This window comes from Nerophis lumbriciformis, linkage group LG03 (assembly GCF_033978685.3).
Source record: "Nerophis lumbriciformis linkage group LG03, RoL_Nlum_v2.1, whole genome shotgun sequence".
NCBI classification, from domain to species: Eukaryota; Metazoa; Chordata; class Actinopteri; order Syngnathiformes; family Syngnathidae; genus Nerophis; species Nerophis lumbriciformis.
Genome location: NC_084550.2, coordinates 19678186 through 19696818, shown reverse-complemented (window position 1 = coordinate 19696818; position 18633 = coordinate 19678186). Strand labels below are relative to the sequence as shown.

Genomic DNA, 18633 nt, shown 5'->3' with positions numbered 1-18633 from the left:
CCATCACAAATGCTGGCTTTTCAACTTTGCGCCTATATCAATCCGGATGGTTCTTTAACTTACTGGTCCGGAGGACACGACGTCCACAGTCTCCAAAAACAATTTGAAATGTGGACTCGTCCGACCACAGAACAATTTTCCACTATGTATCAGTCCATCTTAGATCAGCTCAGGCCCAGCGAAGCCGGCAGCATTTCTGGGTGTTGTTGATAAATGGCTTTGGCTTTGCATAGTAGAGTTTTAACTTCCACTTACAGATGCTTCATATTGCGCCACACATTGTCAATGGGAGACAGGTCTGGACTACAGGCAGGCCAGTCTAGTACACAAATGATTTTACTATGAAGCCACACTGTTGTAACACGTGGCTTGGCATTGTCTTGCTGAAATAAGCAGGGGCGTCCATGATAACGTTGCTTGGATGGCAACATATGTTGTTCCAAAACCTGTATGTACCTTTTGGCATTAATGGTGCCTTCACAGATGTGTAAGTTACCCATGTCTTGGGCCCTAATACACCCCCATACCATCACAGATGCTGGCTTTTCAACTTTGCGCCTAGAACAATCCAGATGGTTCTTTTCCTTATTGGTCCGGAGGACACAACGTCCACATTTTCCAAAACCAAATTGAAATGTGGACACTTTTCCACTTTGCATCAGTCCATCTTAGATGAGCTCGGGCCCAGCGAAGTTGGGTGTTGTTGATAAATGGCTGTGGCTTTGCATAGTAGAGTTTTAACGTGCACTTACAGATGTAGCGACGAACTGTAGTTACTGACAGTGGTTTTCTGAAGTGTTCCTGAGCCCATGTGGTGATATCCTTTGCACACTGATGTCAGTTTTTGAGGCAGTACCGTTTGAGGGATTGAAGGTCACGGGCTCTGGAATCATTTTTCCAGATTCTCTGAACCTTTTGATGATATTACGGACCGTAGATGGTGAAATCCCTAAATTCCTTGCAATAGCTGGTTAAGAAATGTTGTTCTTAAACTGTTCGACAATTTGCTCACACATTTGTTGACAAAGTGGTGACCCTTGCCCCATCCTTGTTTGTGAATGACTGAGCATTTCACGGAAGCTACTTTTATACCTAATCATGGCACCCACCTGTTCCCAATTAGCCTGTTCACCCGTGGGATGTTCCAAATAAGTGTTTGATGAGCATTCCTCAAGTATCTTGTCTTTGCAGTCTATTCAATTGAATATAAGTTCAAAAGGATTTGCAAATCACCCCCTGAAAAGCTTCAAAAATGTGTCTCCTCAGGTCCCAAACGTTTACTGAGTGTTGTTAAAAGGAAAGGCCATGTAACACAGTGGTAAAAATGCCCCTGTGCCAACTTTTTTGCAATGTGTTGCTGCCATTAAATTCTAAGTTAATGATTATTTGCAAAAAAAAACAACAAGTTTCCCAGTTGGAACATTAAATATCTTGTCTTTGCAGTCTATTCAATTGAATATAAGTTGAAAAGGATTTGCAAATCATTGTATTCTGTTTTTATTTACCATTTAAATAACTTCAACTTCACTGGTTTTGGGTTTTGCATATAGTCATAATGTTACAATTCGTATTTTATTAGAACAAAGTGGTTCTATTAAATAAGTCAAATAAGTAACAGTTAAGAGAAAAATCCTAATTGTATGCAAATAAACCTAGTACACTGCAAAAACTGAAATCTAAGTAAGATTAAATATCTCAATTAAGGGTGATATTTGCTTATTTTCTGTCTGATAAGATCATTCTTCTCACTAAGCAGATTTTATGTTAGAGTGTTTTACTTATTTTAAGTATTTTGGTCCTAAATGATCTCAGTAAGATATTACAGCTTGTAGCTGAGATTTGATGACCTATATTGAGTAAAACATGCTTGAAACTAGAATATCAAGTGTTGCAAAGCTGCGTCATCAACACTCACAAGTATAAAACTACTTTTTTTTAAAGTAATCATTTCTTATTTCAAGCATGGAAAAAAAAAATCATGATGCTGAGCGCATAATGGCACGAGCTTTGCTTAATTTAAAGGGGAACATTATCACAATTTCAGAAGGGTTAAAACCATTAAAAATCAGTTCCCAGTGGCTTATTTTATTTTTCGACTTTTTTTTCAAAATTTTACCCATCACGCAATATCCCTAAAAAAAGCTTCAAAGTGCCTGATTTTAACCATCGTTATATACACCCGTCCATTTTCCTGTGACGTCACATAGTGAAGCCAACACAAACAAACATGGCGGATAGAACAGCAAGGTAGCGACATTAGCTCGGATTCAGACTCGGATTTCAGCGGCCTAAGCGAAATTGAAGAAGAAACTGAAGCTATTGAGCCATATCGGTTTGAACCGTATGCAAGCGAAACCGACGAAAACACGGGAGAAAGCGAGGACGAATTCGCCGATCGCCTTCTAACCGACGATTGGTATGTGTTTGTTTTTAAGTGTTGTAATGTTTTTAAGCTAAATTATTGGTAAACACAGTTTATGTATAATAATTTACGTAAAGCCGCGAGTAATGAATAAAGTTTTCATCAATTAATATATTCTGTAGACATACCCTCATCCGCTCTCTTTTCTTGAAAGCTGATCGGTCCAGTTTTGGAGTTGATGTCAGCAGGCCAGGGAAGCTAGGGTCGATATTCTTCTCTTGATCATCCAAGACATCCAGGGGGTTTAGCTCGCTTGTCTGCGGGAACAAACTGCCGCCATTGCTTGCCGTGCTAGCGAGGTCCTTTGTCCCTGAATTGCTCACACACTCCGGCAGATTCAATGGGGGTCTGGCGGCTGATTTCTTTGACTTTATCGTTGGAAATGCATCTGCTTTGAGTGTCGCAGGATATCCACACATTCTTGCCATCTCTGTCGTAGCATAGCTTTCGTCGGTAAAGTGTGCGGAACAAACGACTGACCTTTTTCGTCGGCTTTCCCCACAGCCTCGTATTTTGAACAAATTTCGTCCAATTTCTTGCCACTTTCGCATCTTTGGGCCACTGGCGCAACTTGAATCCGTCCCTGTTCGTTTTGTTACACCCTCCGACAACACACCGACGAGGCATGATGTCTCCAAGGTACGGAAAACAGTCGAAAAAACGGAAATTAACAGAGCTGATTTGACTAGGTCAGGGGTCGGCAACCTTTACCAGTCAAAGAGCCATTTTGACCAGTTTCACAAATTATAGAAAACTATTAGAGCCGCAAAAAATTTATGAAATGCTAAATTAAATAACACTGTATACAGAGATTTTTTTTTTACTTTGTGCTATGTTTAAACCAGGGGTCTCAGACACGCTGCCCACACCTTTATATAGGATTTGAATGCTGGTGCGGCACGCGGGTTTTAACTGAATGGCGCTTGTCAGCGTCATGCGTGCCGTGTTGGTACCGCATGTAGCACCCACCATGAACAGCATGCCTGATCAGCCTCACGTTGTATGTGGCTTTTGCTTGCTCACGTAGGTGACAGCAACGCATACTTGTTCAACAACCACACAGGTTACACTGACGGTGGCGGTATAAACATTTTTTTAACACTCTCACTAATGTGCCACACTGTGAACCCACACCAAACAAGAATGACAAACACATTTCGGGAGAACATTTGCACCGTAACACAACATAAACACAACAGGACAAATACCCAGAATCCCATGCAGCCCTAACTCTTCCGGGATACATTATACAACCCCCGCTACCAAACCCCGCCCACCTCAACCGACGCACAGAGAGGGGGGGGGGGGGGGGGGGGGGGGGTTGATGTGTGAGGGAGCAGGGTTGGGGTGGGGGCGGGGTTTGGTGGTAGCAGGGGTGTATAATATAGCCCGGAAGAGTCAATGTCTCTTTTTTTATCCCAAGCAAAGTGCACTTGTTATTAGTGAGAATATACTTATTTAAGGTATTTTTGGGTTCATTGAGGTTAGCTAATTTTACTTGTTTTGGAAAGTCTTGACAAGCCGAATTTTCTTGTTTTATTGGCAAGATAATTGTGCTTAGTTCAAATAAAATACCCCTCATTTTTGTATTATTTTTTCTTGTTTTTGAACACTGACTTTTTGGTACAAAGTATCATAATACCACAAATAAAGTCATACTTTTATGTAGGGAAAATCAATGCGACATCAAAAAGTCAACAGAGTGAGTTTACATTTTTGTTTTGGTTTGTTTGATCAACGAAGCAAAGTATTGTCCCATTAATGTGCAGCAGATTCCAAGAAAGACTGTTCAGTCGAACTTTGATCAACGTTGACATTTGTTGTTCAGAATTACCACTTAATTCACTCAAGATGTATTTACTTTTCCACATGCGTCCACAGCATGTGTGATACACCGTATGCGTAATTACTCATCGTATCAGGGCGCACTAATGACATCCTCAATGACAAGCCCTGCGTCACATGGGCTTTTTGACTGAATGTTACATCTGTGTTTGCCATCAGGGTGGAACAAAAAAAACAAAAAAAAACCCCGGTTAAGACAGTCAGGCAGACGGAGCTCTGATTTCATGCTGTTTTCAGTCTGAGAAATTCTACGGACGATCGGACTGTTTTTTTTTTCGCCGATTAATACCGTATACCCGCTGGAAAATCCATAGTTGCTCATAAAAATACAACATCTGCAAAGTCACGTAATATCGGTGTCGTTACCGTGTAGGATGTACAGGATGAACACACACACACACACACACACACACACACACACAAAGTAGCATCTGGGATATTCCTTTAAACGAGGTTGGTCCGGCCCTAGGTTGCATCAGACTCTTTCGGAGCTCCGTATGAAAGCGGGATTCCTGACATACCTGCCTTTTCCATCACAGCCTTGGACCGACTCACAACATTACAAAATATCAGGTTTTTAGGACTCTGCGCTCTTACACTGCTAATGGCTTTCACAGTAGCCTTTTTAAGACCCGGGGAAAAGCCACTTCGGGCCATGTGGAGACTGTCCACTCACCTTCGTCCTGGGGTCATTTACACCAATCTTACCCCAACCTTTTCCCCTCGGGGACCGGTTTAATGTATGCATTATTTTCACGGACCGGCTTTTTCTACGTGTGGCAGATAAAAACCGCAAAAAAATGAGCCTTCGGCAACAATCTGAAAGTTAAGAAAATGTAGTTTATGAATGAACTAGAAGGATTGTAGTAAATGGTAAATTGGTTATACTTGTATAGAGTTTTTCTACCTTCAAGGTACTCAAAGACCCTATTTCCATATTCACCCATTCACACACTGATGGCGGGAGCTGCCATGCAAGGCCCTAACCACGACCCATCAGGAGCAAGGGTGGAAGTGTCTTGCTCAAGGACACAACGGACGTGACGAGGTTGGTAGAAGGTGGGGATTGAACCAGGAACCCTCAGGTTGCTGGCACGGCCACTCTCCCAACCATGTCACGCCGTCCCCAGTATGAATGTCAAAATAGTTTGATTGTTTGAATGTTTTGAATGTTGACGCATTTGAATTTCCAGGAAAACTGGAATTTGGTTTGGAACTTGGGAAAGACGTAGTTTCAATGTCCAGGATGAGTGGATGAGTGTTGAAGGTGGATTGGTTTGAATAGATTGAAAAATGTTGGAATTGTGAAAAATTGCTAATTCATTTGGAATGGGGAAAATGTCCCTGAAAACTGAGAATTCTTGGAAATCCGGGATTTTTTTTTTTTTTTTTACAGTTTTTGAAAGGGAGCACACAATTTGTGAACAGGCTGAATATTTTTGAAGTTGGAACGGTTTGAGTGGGAATTGTGGTACTTTGAAACATGTCCCATTCTTTTCCATGGGATTTCGGGAAAAGAGGGAGTTTTTTGGAAAATGCCCCCCAAAAAATTGAATGTTCTGAATGAGTTGAAATGGTTGGTGTTGGAATTTTTTCAAATCGGTCGAGAAATGTTGAAGTAGTAACATTTTTAATTGAGAAATGGTTTCAAGGAATTCCTGGAATTTCAGGAAAACCAGGAATTTTTCCAGTTTGAAAAACAACTTCATTTTTTGTCCTGATTAAGAGGAATGTTTGACGGTAGAACAGTTGAAAGGGGTTGAAAAATGGGGTTGAAAATGGTTTGAATAGGTTGAAAAAACGTTGGAATTGTGGAAGTGTGAAAAATGGATAATTAATTTGGAATGGGGAAAATGTCCCTAAAACTGAGAATTCTTGGAAATCCGGGATTTTTTTATTTTATTTTTTACAGTTTTTGAAAGGGAGCACACAATTCTTGAACAGGCTGAATATTTTGAAGTTGAATTGTGGAACTTTGAAAAATGTCCCATTCTTTTCAATGGGAATTTCATGGAAATTTGGGGATTTCGGGAAAAGAGGGATTTTTTTGGAAAATGCCAAAAAAAATTAAAATTTTCTGAATAAGTTGAAATGGTTGGTTGAAAAATGTTGGAATTGTGGAAGTGTAAAAAATGGATAATTCAATTGGAATGGGAAAAATGTCCCTGAAAACTGAGAATTCTTGGAAATCCGATAATTTGTATTTATTTATTTATTTACAGTTTTTGAAAGGGAGCACACAGTTCTTGAACAGGCTGAATATTTTGAAGTTGGAACGGTTTGAGTGGGGATTGTGGAACTTTGAAAAATGTCCCATTCTTTTCAATGGGAATTTAATGGAAATTTGAGGATTTCGGGAAAAGAGGGAATTTTTTGGAAAATGCAAAAAAAAGTGAATGTTCTGAATGAGTTGAAATGGTTGGTGTTGGAATTTTTCAAATCGATCGAGAAATGTTGAAGTAGTAACATTTTTAATTGAGGATTGGTATCAAGGAATTCCTGGAATTTCAGGAGAACCGGTAATTTTTCCAGTTCGAAAAACAACTTGGTTTTTTGTCCTGATTAAGAGGAATGTTTTGACGGTAGAACGGTTGAAAGGGGTTGAAAAATGTGATTCTGGGAATTCCTGGGGAAAAAATTTTACTTGAAAAAAATGATAGTTTCAATGTCCAGGATGAGTGGAATGTGTTGAAGGTGGAATGGTTTGAATCGGTGAAAAATGTGGAAATGGTGAAAGTTTGAATTAATGGCCAATTCGTTTTGAATGGGAAAAATGTCCCGGAAAACAGGAATTTAGTTTGGAACTTCGGAAATACTTATTTTCAATTTCCAGGATGAGTGGAATATGTTGAAGGTGGATTGGTTTGCATAGGTTGAAAAATGTTGGAATTGTGAAAGAGTGAAAAATGGATTATTCATTTGGAATGGGGAAAATGTCCCTAAAAACTGAGAATTCTTGGAAATCCGGGAATTTTTTTAATTTTTTTTTTTTTACAGTTTTTGAAAGGGAGCACACAATTCTTGAACAGGGTGAATATTTTGAAGTTGGAACGGTTTGAGTGGGAAAAATGTCCCATTCTTTTCAATGGGAATTTCATGGAAATTTGAGGATTTCGGGAAAAAAGGGAATTTTTTGAAAAATGCAAAAAAAAAGTGAATGTTCTGAAATAGTTGAAATGGTTGGTGTTGGAATTTTTCAAATCGATCGAGAAATGTTGAAGTAGTAACATTTTTAATTGAGGATTGGTATCAAGGAATTCCTGGAATTTCAGGAGAACCGGTAATTTTTCCAGTTCGAAAAACAACTTGGTTTTTTGTCCTGATTAAGAGGAATGTTTTGACCGTAGAACGGTTGAAAGGGGTTGAAAAATGTGATTCTGGGAATTCCTGGGGGAAAAATGTTACTTGAAAAAATGATAGTTTCAATGTCCAGGATGAGTGGAATGTGTTGAAGGTGGAATGGTTTGAATCGGTGAAAAATGTGGAAATGGTGAAAGTTTGAATTAATGGCCAATTCGTTTTGAATGGGAAAAAATGTCCCGGAAAACAGGAATTTGGTTTGGAACTTGGGAAATACTTAGTTTCAATGTCCAGGATGAGTGGAATATGTTGAAGGTGGATTGGTTTGAATAGGTTGAAAAATGTTGGAATTGTGAAAGAGTGAAAAATGGATTATTCATTTGGAATGGGGAAAATGTCCCTAAAAACTGAGAATTCTTGGAAATCCGGGAATTTTTTTTTTTTTTTTTTTACAGTTTTTGAAAGGGAGCATACCATTTTTGAACAGGCTGAATATTTTGAAGTTGAATTGTGGAACTTTGAAAAATGTCCCTTTCTTTTCGATGGGAATTTCATGGAAATTTGGGGATTTCGGGAAAAGAGGGAATTTTTTGGAAAATGCCAAAAAAGAAAAAAAAAGTGAATGTTCTGAATGAGTTGAAATGGTTGGTGTTGGAATTTTTCAAATCGTTCGAGAATTGTTGAAGAAGTAACATTTTTAATTAAGGAATGGTATTAAGGAATTTCGGGAAAACCGGGAATTTTTCCAGTTCGTAAAACAAGTTTGTTTTTTGTCCTGATTAAGAAGAAAGTTTTGACGGTAGAACGGTTGAAAGGGGTTGAAAAATGTGGAAGGAGTAGTCGCTAAAAAAAAAAGGGTCAAAAAAGGGAAAAATTGGAATTCTGGGAATTCCTGAATTTTTTTTTTAACTTCTAAAAATGATAGTTTCAATGTCCAGGATTAGTGGAATATGTTGAAGGTGGAATGGTTTGAATAGGTTGAAAAATGTTGAAGTAGTAACATTTTTAATTGAGAAATGGTTTCAAGGAATTCCTGGAATTTCGGGAAAACCGGGAATTTTTCCAGTTTGAAAAACGGCTATGTTTTTTGTCCTGATTAAGAGGAATGTTTTGACGGTAGAACGGTTGAAAGGGGTTGAAAAATGTGATTCTGGTAATTTCTGGAAAAACATTTTTACTTGAAAAAATGAGTTTCAATGTCCAGGATGAGTGGAATGATGGTTTGAATCGGTGAAAAATGTGGAAATGGTGAAAGTTTGAATTAATGGCCAATTAGATTTGAATGGGAAAAATGTCCCGGAAGACAGGAATTTGGTTTGGGACTTGGGAAATACTTAGTTTCAATGTCAAGGATGAGTGGAATATGTTGTAGGTGGATTGGTTTGAATAGGTTGAAAAATGTTGGAATTGTGAAAGAGTGAAAAATTGATTATTCATTTGGAATGGGGAAAATGTCCCTAAAAACTGAGAATTCTTGGAAATCCGGGATTTTTTTTTTTTTTTTACAGTTTTTGAAAGGGAGCATACAATTTTTGAACAGGCTGAATATTTTGAAATTGGAACAGTTTGAGTGTGAAAAATGTCCCATTCTTTTCAATGGGAATTTCATGGAATTTTGGGGATTTCAGGAAAAGAGGGACTATTTGGGAAAATGCAGAAAAAAATGCGAATGTTCTGAATGAGTTGAAATTGTTGGTGTTGAATTGTGGAACTTTGAAAAATGTCCCTTTCTTTTCGATGGGAATTTCATGGAAATTTAGGGATTTCGGGAAAAGAGGGAATTTTTGGGAAAATGCCCCAAAAAATTAAAATTTTCTGAATAAGTTGAAATGGTTGGTGTTGGAATTTTTCAAATCGGTCGAGAAATGTTGAAGTAGTAATATTTTTTTTAATTGAGGAATGGTATCAAAGTATTTCGGGAATTTTGGGAAAACCGGGAATTTTTCCAGTTTGAAAAACAACTTTGTTTTTTTGTCCTGATTAAGAGGAATGTTTTGATGGTAGAACGGTTGAAACGGGTTGAAAAATGTGGAAGGGGTAGTCGCTAGAAAAAAGGGTTTGGAAAAAATTTAATTTTGGGAATTACTGGAAAAAAAATTTCACTTGAAAAAAATTATAGTTTCAATGTCCAGGATGAGCGGAATATGTTTAAGGTGGAATGGTTTGAATAGGTTGAAAAACGTTGGAATTGTGGAAGTGTGAAAAATGGATAATTCATTTGGAATGGGGAAAATGTCCCTAAAACCTGAGAATTCTTGGAAATCCGGGATTTGTTTTTTATTTTACAGTTTTTGAAAGGGAGCACACAATTCTTGAACAGGCTGAATATTTTGAAGATGAATTGTGGAATTTTGAAAAATGTCCCTTTCTTTTCAATGAGAATTTCATGGAAATTTGGGGATTTCGAGAAAAGAGGGAATTTTTTGGAAAATGCCAAAAAAAAAGTGAATGTTCTGAATGAGTTGAAATGGTTGGTGTTGGAATTTTTCAAATCGGTCGAGAATTGTTGAAGAAGTAACATTTTTAATTAAGGAATGGTATTAAGGAATTTCGGGAAAACCGGGAATTTTTCCAGTTCGTAAAGCAACTTTGTTTTTTGTCCGGTTTGAGTGGGGAAAAATGTCCCATTCTTTTCAATGGGAATTTCATGGAAATTTGGGGATTTCAGGAAAAGAGGGAGTTTTTTGTAAAATGCAAAACAGAAATGTGAATGTTCTGAACGAGTTGGTGTTGGAATTTTTCAAATCGGCCGAGAAATGTTGAAGTAGTAATATTTTTTCTATTGAGGAATGGTATCAAGGAATTCCTGGAATTTCGGGAAAACACGGAATTTTTCCAGTTTGAAAAACAACTTAGTGTTTTTGTCCTGATTAAGGGGAATGTTTTGACGGTAGAACGGTTGAAACGAGTTGAAAAATGCTGAAGGAGTAGTCGCTAGAAAAAAAGAGTCAAAAAAGGGTTTGAAAAAATTCGGGAATTCCTGGAATTTTTTTTACTTGAAAAAATTATAGTTTCAATGTCCAGGATGAGTGGAATGTGTTGAAGGTGGAATGGTTTGAATAGGTTGATAAATGTGGAAATGGTAGAAGTTTGAAAAAATGGCCAATTCGTTTTGAATGGGGAAAATGTCCTGGAAAACCTGGAATTCAGGGAAATCTGGGGAATTTGTCAAGGAAAAGCCCGCAATTGGAATGGTTGGAAAAGTGGAAGGTAGAGCGCGACAAAACCTGGAGAAGAAGAAGAAAAAAATAGATACATTTTGGTCTAGAAAACCATATTAATTGTGTGCATGTCCGGTAGCAAATGTGTCGCGGACCAGCACCGGTCCCCGAACCGGTACCGGTCCCCGAACCGGTGGTTGGGGACCACCGTTGTAGGGCACAATAGAATATTGTTTTAGTTCTGTATCCGGGTTCTGTTTTGTCTAATGCCCAATATTCCTAATGAAGACCTCTGGCTTTCTTCAGCTGGTTTAACTAGTCCAGTTTTTGAGGGTTTTTATAGCCGATCCATGCAATTGACTTACGTGTTTTCTGTTTGGATTTGTTGTTGCGTTTCCATTTGGACCCGGTTGACGTTGGAAAGACCTTCAATGTAAACTCCCTGGGGAGGGATGGAGCTCAAAAGTACATAGAGTACATAGAGCAGGCCTGCAGGATTGGTGGAGAAGCCAATCTGGGGTGGTGACTTCAAAGAATACAAACTATTCTGACGGTGTTTACGTAGTTCTGATGGGAAAGGCCCGGGGTTACGTTCAAAAGTCTGAACATACAGTCGCGGTCAAAAGTTTACATGGCTGTCTTGTCCCATAAAAGATAAGAAAAAGGTCAAACACAGGGGAAGAAGATGAGTAAAAAAATACAATCTAGACTGGGCTCCTAAGGGGGTCTAGTCTGGAGTGGGAAAAACCCTCCATGCAATGCACACATAAACACGTTACATTTAATCACGACGACTTGCAACAGAGGGGCGGGGAGTTGGGGACCCTGGGGGTCAACTGCTGCTATGAAGCGCTGCCAGCCGTCCATCACCCCGAAAGGGAAACAAGCGGTGGTGAAGGCGTTGGGTGGGGGAGGGGGAGGGGGGGATGGGTGTGTATGAGCCCATTGTCTTTGGTGTGATGATGTGATGTTCATAGGCTTGGGCCGTTCTGCATGCAAGCAAAAGTTCGACTCCAGGCGTCGTTGAGGAAGAAGGGAGGTCAAAAGTGGCCAAACAGCTAAATTTTTGTTTCATCTGACCACAGAACTTTCCTCCAGAAGGTCTTATCTTTGTCCATGGGATGTTGCATATTATGATTTGTTGGTTTTCTTACATGGACTTGTTTCTTCAGCATTGTCCACACGTTTAAGTCAGGGACTTTGGGAAGGCCATTCTAAAACCTTAATTCTAGCCTGATTTTAGCCATTCCTTTACCACTTTTGACGTGTGTTTGGGGTCATTGTCCTGTTGGAACACCCAACTCCGCCCAAGACCCAACCTCCGGGCTGATGATTTTAGGTTGTCCTGAAGAATTTGGAGGTAATCCTCCTTTTTCCTTGTCCCATTTACTCTTTGTAAAGCACCAGTTCCATTGGCAGCAAAACAGGCCCAGAGCATAATACTACCACCACCATTCTTGTCGGTAGGCTTGGTGTTCCTTTTCTCCTCCAAACATATTGCTGGTTATTGTGGCCAAACAGCTCAGATTTTGTTTCATCTGACATCTCATGGACAAAGATTAGACCTTCTGGAGAAAAGTTCTGTGGTCAGGTGAAACTTAAACGTGTGGACAATGCTGAAGAAACAAGTCCATGTCAGAAAAACCAACAAATTTAGCTGAACTGCACCAATTTTGTCAAGAGGAGTGGTCAAAAATTCAACCAGAAGCTTGTAGACATTTAGCCAAATATTAACATTGCTGTATTTGCTTGCTTTTGACCCAGCAGATTTGGTAAACTCATAATAAATTCATAAAAGAACCAAACTTCATGAATGTTTTTTGTGACCAACAAGTATGTGCTCCAATCACTCTATCACAAAAAAATAAGAGTTGTAGAAAAAAAGTGATACAATCAAACGAGATGTAACGTGCTGACGACTTCGTGTTTGTTTGGATCATTTCAGGTAAAACATTTTGTAAGTAAAAAAGAAACTTTGCATTACCTTGATGTGTTTGGTCGAAGAACTTTGATAGTACCGTATTTTCCGGACTATAAGGCACACTTAAAATCCTTTCATTTTCTCAAAACTCGACAGTGCGCCTTATAACCCGGTGCCCCTAATGTACGGAATCATTTTGGTTGTGCTTACCGACCTCAAAGCTATTTTATTTGGTACATGGTGTAATGATAAGTGTGACCAATAGATGGCAGTCACACATAAGAGATACGTGTCGACTGCAATATGATGGCAGTCACACATGAGATACGTGAAAACTGCAATATGATTCAAGTACACAACACCAAAATGTTATACAAAACCCAAAACCGGTAAAGTTGGCACGTTGTGTAAATGGTAAATAAAAACAGAATACAATGATTTGCTAATCCTTTTCAACTTATATTCAATTTAATAGACTGCAAAGACAAGATATTTAATGTTTGAGCTTAGAAACATGTTTTATTTTTTGCAAGTACCGTATTTTCCGCACCATAAGGCGCCCTGGGTTATAAGCCGCGCCTTCAATGAACGGCATATTTCAAAACTTTGTCCACCTATAAGCCGCCCGGTGTTGTAAGCCGCATCTAACTGCGCTAAAGGAATGTCAAAAAAAACAGTCAGATAGGTCAGTCAAACTTTAATAATATATTAAAAACCAGCGTTCTAACAACTCTGTTCACTGCCAAAATGTACGCAAATGTGCAATCACAAACATAGTAAAATTCAAAATAGTGCAGAGCAATAGCAACATAATGTTGCTCGAACGTTAATGTCACAACACACAAAATAAACATAACGCTCACTTTCTGAAGTTATTCTTCATTCATAAATCCCTCGAATTATTCTCCTTCGTTGTCCGAATTGAAAAGTTGGGCGAATGTGGGATCCAAAATGTCGTCTGGCGCTGTCTCCCTGTCTCCCTGTCTTGGTGAACGTCACGTGTGTTCGCCTTCGGTCATCCATTGTTCCCACGCAGTTAGCAGTCTAGCTTCGAATGCCCTGTTGACACCAATATCTAGCGGCTGGAAGTCTTTTGTCAATCCACCCGGAATGACGGCGAGTATTGAATTAAGCGCGTAAGCGTGTCTCTTAATGTGATGTTATGAGCTAGCAAATATAACAACTACACTACCCAGCATGCAACGATAGTGACGAGCATGCGCGGTAGCCCTGAGAAGCGTTGTTGTATGCTGGCAGTTAGAATGTGGTTATGAGCACGCTGTGAGTAAACGTTGAGAACTCAATTAACACGCCTCGTCTGCATTATTTATAATTAGACAGACAACACACTTAATAGGAGCCATTTTGGGGTCTTTACATAAACACACAAATGGAAATGAAACGTCACATATCCCAGCATGCACCGCGCGCTTCTTCTACGGGGAAAAAAGATGGTGGCTGTTTACCGAAGTTGCGAGACCGAAACTTTATGAAAATGAATCTTAATATTAATCCATATATAAAGCGCACCGGGTTATAAGGCGTACTGTCAGCTTTTGAGAAAATTTGTGGTTTTTAGGTGCGCCTTATAGTGCGGAAAATACGGTAATCATTAACTTAGAATTTAATGGCAGCAACACATTGCAAAACAGTTGGCACTTGGCATTTTTACCACTGTGTTACATGGCCTTTCCTTTTAACAATACTCAGTAAACGTTTGGTAACTGGGGAGACACATTTTTGAAGCTTTTCAGGTGGAATTCTTTCCCATTCTTGTTTCATGCAGAGCTTCAGTCGTTTAACAGTCCGGGGTCTCCGCTGTCGTATTTTACGCTTCATAATGCGCCACACATTTTTGATGGGAGACAAGTCTGGACTGCAGGCGGACCAGGAAAGTACCCGCACTCTTTTTTTTACGAAACGTGCTGAATGTGGCTTGGCATTGTCTTGCTGAGATAAGCAGGGTTGCTCCAAAACCTGTATGTACCTTTCAGCATTAATGGTGCCTTCACAGATGTGTAAGTTACCCATGTCTTGGGCACTAATACACCCCCATACCATCACAGATGCTGGCTTTGGAACTTTGCGCCTAAAAGAGCCCGGATGGTTCCTTTCCTCTTTGGTTGTTGTTTGTATACTTCCCAAGGACATTCCGTGTCTAATAGAGTATATTACTCTGATGTTTTTGTGGCAACACTATATAGAAATGTGACTATACGGTAGTACAGACCATTATTAATATATCATGAGAATAAAATATTAAAATTAAAGAGCATTAATTCTATTTTTTATGTGTAATAAACAGGGAAAACTTGGAAAGCTACAAAGATTAAAAAAAAGTACACCCTGATAGGGGTTTAGGGTTAACCCTCACTCTAACCCCTAACCCTAACCCTTTATACTTACCCACCAATACTACGAGGCGGTGTCTGTCCTTAGGATCTTTATGGTACGGGATGACCTCCACGTACGTAGGCGGACAAACGGAGTCATGAACCCCTGAGCTCCACCTTCTAGAACAAGCTGCTTCTTTCACCCGACTGCTCTTCTTGCCCAGTCGGAAACTCTTCCTCAAACCAGCTGAGAAGGAAGAAGAGAAAAGGTATGGAGTTTTTAATCATCGGTATTGGTTTTCTCCGGACAATACGCGAGATTCCAGTAGGTTTTGGCACGAAAAATGAAGGCGATGTAACTACAGTGGACCCCTTAAGAGTTTGACTTCAAATCAGTGGTTAGAGTGCCCGTCCTGAGATCGAGTAGGTTGTGAGTTCAAACCCCGGCCGAGTCATACCAAAGACCAAAAAAATGTGACTCATTACCTCCCTGCTTGGCACTCAGCATCAAGGGTTGGAATTGGGGGTTAAATCACCTAAAAATGATTCCCGGGCGTGGCCCCCCGCTGCTGCTCACTGCTCCCCTCACCACCCAGGGGGTGATTAAGGGTGATGGGTCAAATGCAGAGGATAATTTCACCACACCTAGTGTGTGTGTGACAATCATTGGTACTTTAACTTTAACTTAAGAATGAATCCGGAATCCACTTTGATGAACTAAGTCAGGGGTCCGCAACCTAAAATGTTGAAAGAGCCATATTGGACCAAAAAATACAAAAAAAAGAATCTGTCTGGAGCCGCAAAAAATGAAAAAACGTATATAAGTGTTATAATGAAGGAAACACATGACGTAAGTGTTTATATTAGCTATAGTAGCCTACTATCAAAATGACTTTAAAAGTCTTATATAAGTGTTATAATGAAGGCAACACATGATGTAAGCGTCTATATTAGCCATGTTAGCCTACTATCAAAATTACTGTAAAAGTCTTATATAAGTGTTATAATGAAGGCAACACATGATGTAAGCGTCTATATTAGCTGTATTAGCTTACTATCAAAAAGACTTTAAAAGTTTTATAATGAAGGCAACACATGATGTAAGTGTCTATATTAGCCTACTATCAAAATGACTTTAAAAGTCTTATATAAGTGTAATAATGAAGGCAACACATGACGGAAGTGTCTATATTAGCTATATTAGCCTACTATCAAAACGACTTTAAAAGTCTTATATAAGTGTTATAATGAAGGCAACACATGACGTAAGTGTCTATATTAGCTATATTAGCCTCCTATCAAAACGACTTTAAAAGTCTTATATAAGTGTTATAATGAAGGCAACACATGACGTAAGTGTCTATATTAGCTATAGTAGCCTACTATCAAAATGACTTTAAAAGTCTTATATAAGTGTTATAATGACGGCAACACATGACGTAAGTGTCTATATTAGCTATATTAGCCTACTATCAAAACGACTTTAAAAGTCTTATATAAGTGTTATAATGAAGGCAACACATGATGTAAGTGTCTATATTAGCTATAGTAGCCTACTATCAAAATGACTTTAAAAGTCTTATATAAGTGTTATAATGAAGGCAACACATGATGTTATTGTCTATATTAGCCATAGTAGCCTACTATCAAAATGACTAAATGTGTCGCAGGCTGAAGAAAATCTTCGTTGGCAGAAATGTTGACAATTTAAAATTCTACACATTTTTACAACATTAGAAACCATTAGTAAATCAGAGGCTACTCAGAAGGTGAGATAACTCCTGGAAATTACTGACCAAAGGTATAGATGTGTGTGTCCAGGAAACGGCAGGCTGTCTTCTTCTAATAGAGTTATTACAATGTAGTTCATTTTACAATGTTTGCTGTGGTCTGGAACAACACGGCACAGTTAGTTGGATAAAAGTTAGCTCCTCTACGTGAACCACTACACCAGGGGTCGGCATCCCAAAACGTTGAAAGAGCCATATTGGACCAAAAATATGGAAAACAAATCTGTCTGGAGCCGCAAAAAATTAAAAGCCTTATATAAGTGTTATAATGAAGGCAACACATGATGTAAGTGTCTATATTAGCCTACTATCAAAATGGCTTTAAAAGTCTTATATAAGTGTTATAATGAAGGCAACACATAATGTAAGTGTCTATAGTAGCCTACTATCAAAATGACTTTAAAAGTCATATATAAGTGTTAAAATGAAGGCAACACATGATGTAAGTGTCTGTATTAGTTATAATAGCCTACTATCAAAATGACTTTAAAAAAGTCGTATATAAGTGTTATAATGAAGGCAACACATGATGTAAGTGCCTGTATTAGCTATAATAGCCAACTATCAAAATGACTTTAAAAGTCTTGTATAAGTGTTATAATGAAGGCAGCACATGATGTAAGTGTCTATATTAGCCTACTATCAAAATGACTTTAAAAGTCTTATATAAGTGTTATAATGATGGCAACACATGATGTAAGTGTCTGTATTAGCTATAATAGCCTACTATCAAAATGACTTTAAAAGTCTTATAAAAGTGTTATAATGAAGGCAACACATGGTGTAAGTGTCTATATTAGCTATATTAGCCTACTATCAAAATGACTTTAAAAAAGTCTTATATAAGTGTTATATTGAAGGCAACACATGATGTGTCTATACTAGCGATATTAGCCTACTATCAAAATGACTATAAGTCTTATATAAGTGTTATAATGAAGACAACACATGATGTAAGCGTCTATATTAGCGTTATTAGCCTACTATCAAAATGACTTTAAAAGTCTTATATAAGTGTTATAATGAAGACAACACATGAAGTAAGTGTCTATATTAGCGTTATTAGCCTACTATCAAAATGACTTTAAAAAAGTCTTATATAAGTGTTATAATGAAGGCAACACATGATGTAAGTGTCTATATTAGCCTACTATCAAAATGACTTTAAAAGTCTTATAATGAAGGTAATGGTGTAAGTGTCTATATTAGCTATATTAGCCTACTATCAAAATGACTTTAAAAAAAGTCTTATATAAGTGTTATATTGAAGGCAACACATGATGTAAGTGTCTATATTAGCTATATTAGCCTACTATCAAAATGACTTCAAAAGTCTTATATAAGTGTTATAATGAAGGCAACACATGATGTAAGTGTATATATTAGCTGTATTAGCCTACTATCAAAATGACTTTTAAAGTCTTATATAAGTGTTATAATGAAGGTAACACATGATGTAAGTGTCTATATTGGCTATATTAGCCTACTATCAAAGGTTTTTGTTATTTTGTGTGTGTCTATACTATACTAGGGTTGTCCCGATACCAATATTTTGGTACCGGTACCAAAATGTATTTCGATACTTTTCAAAATAACGGGAATCACAAAGAAATGTCATTATTGGCTTTATTTTAACATAACATCTTATTACACATTAAACATATGTTTATTATTGCAAGTTTGTCCTTAAATAAAATAGTGTACATACAAGACAACGTCTCTATAATTAGTAAGCAAACAAACAAAGGCTCCTAATTTAGCCGCTGACGTATGCAGTAACATATCGTGTCATTTTGTTAAAATTACGAGGGACAAGCGGTAGAAAATGGATGGGATATTAATCCACTTTTTCATTTACTGT

At 38.2% G+C, this 18633-nt stretch overlaps 1 protein-coding gene across 1 annotated transcript in view; it reads right to left on the bottom strand.

Moving 5' to 3' along the window:
- LOC133580575 (MAGUK p55 subfamily member 7-like) overlaps positions 1-18633 on the bottom strand; it is a 140044-nt gene that overhangs the window by 11845 nt on the left and 109566 nt on the right. Inside the window, exon 12 of the mRNA XM_061934869.1 lies at positions 15056-15229. Within this exon, the coding sequence (XP_061790853.1) occupies positions 15056-15229 (174 nt within the window). The remainder of the gene's footprint in view (positions 1-15055; positions 15230-18633) is intronic.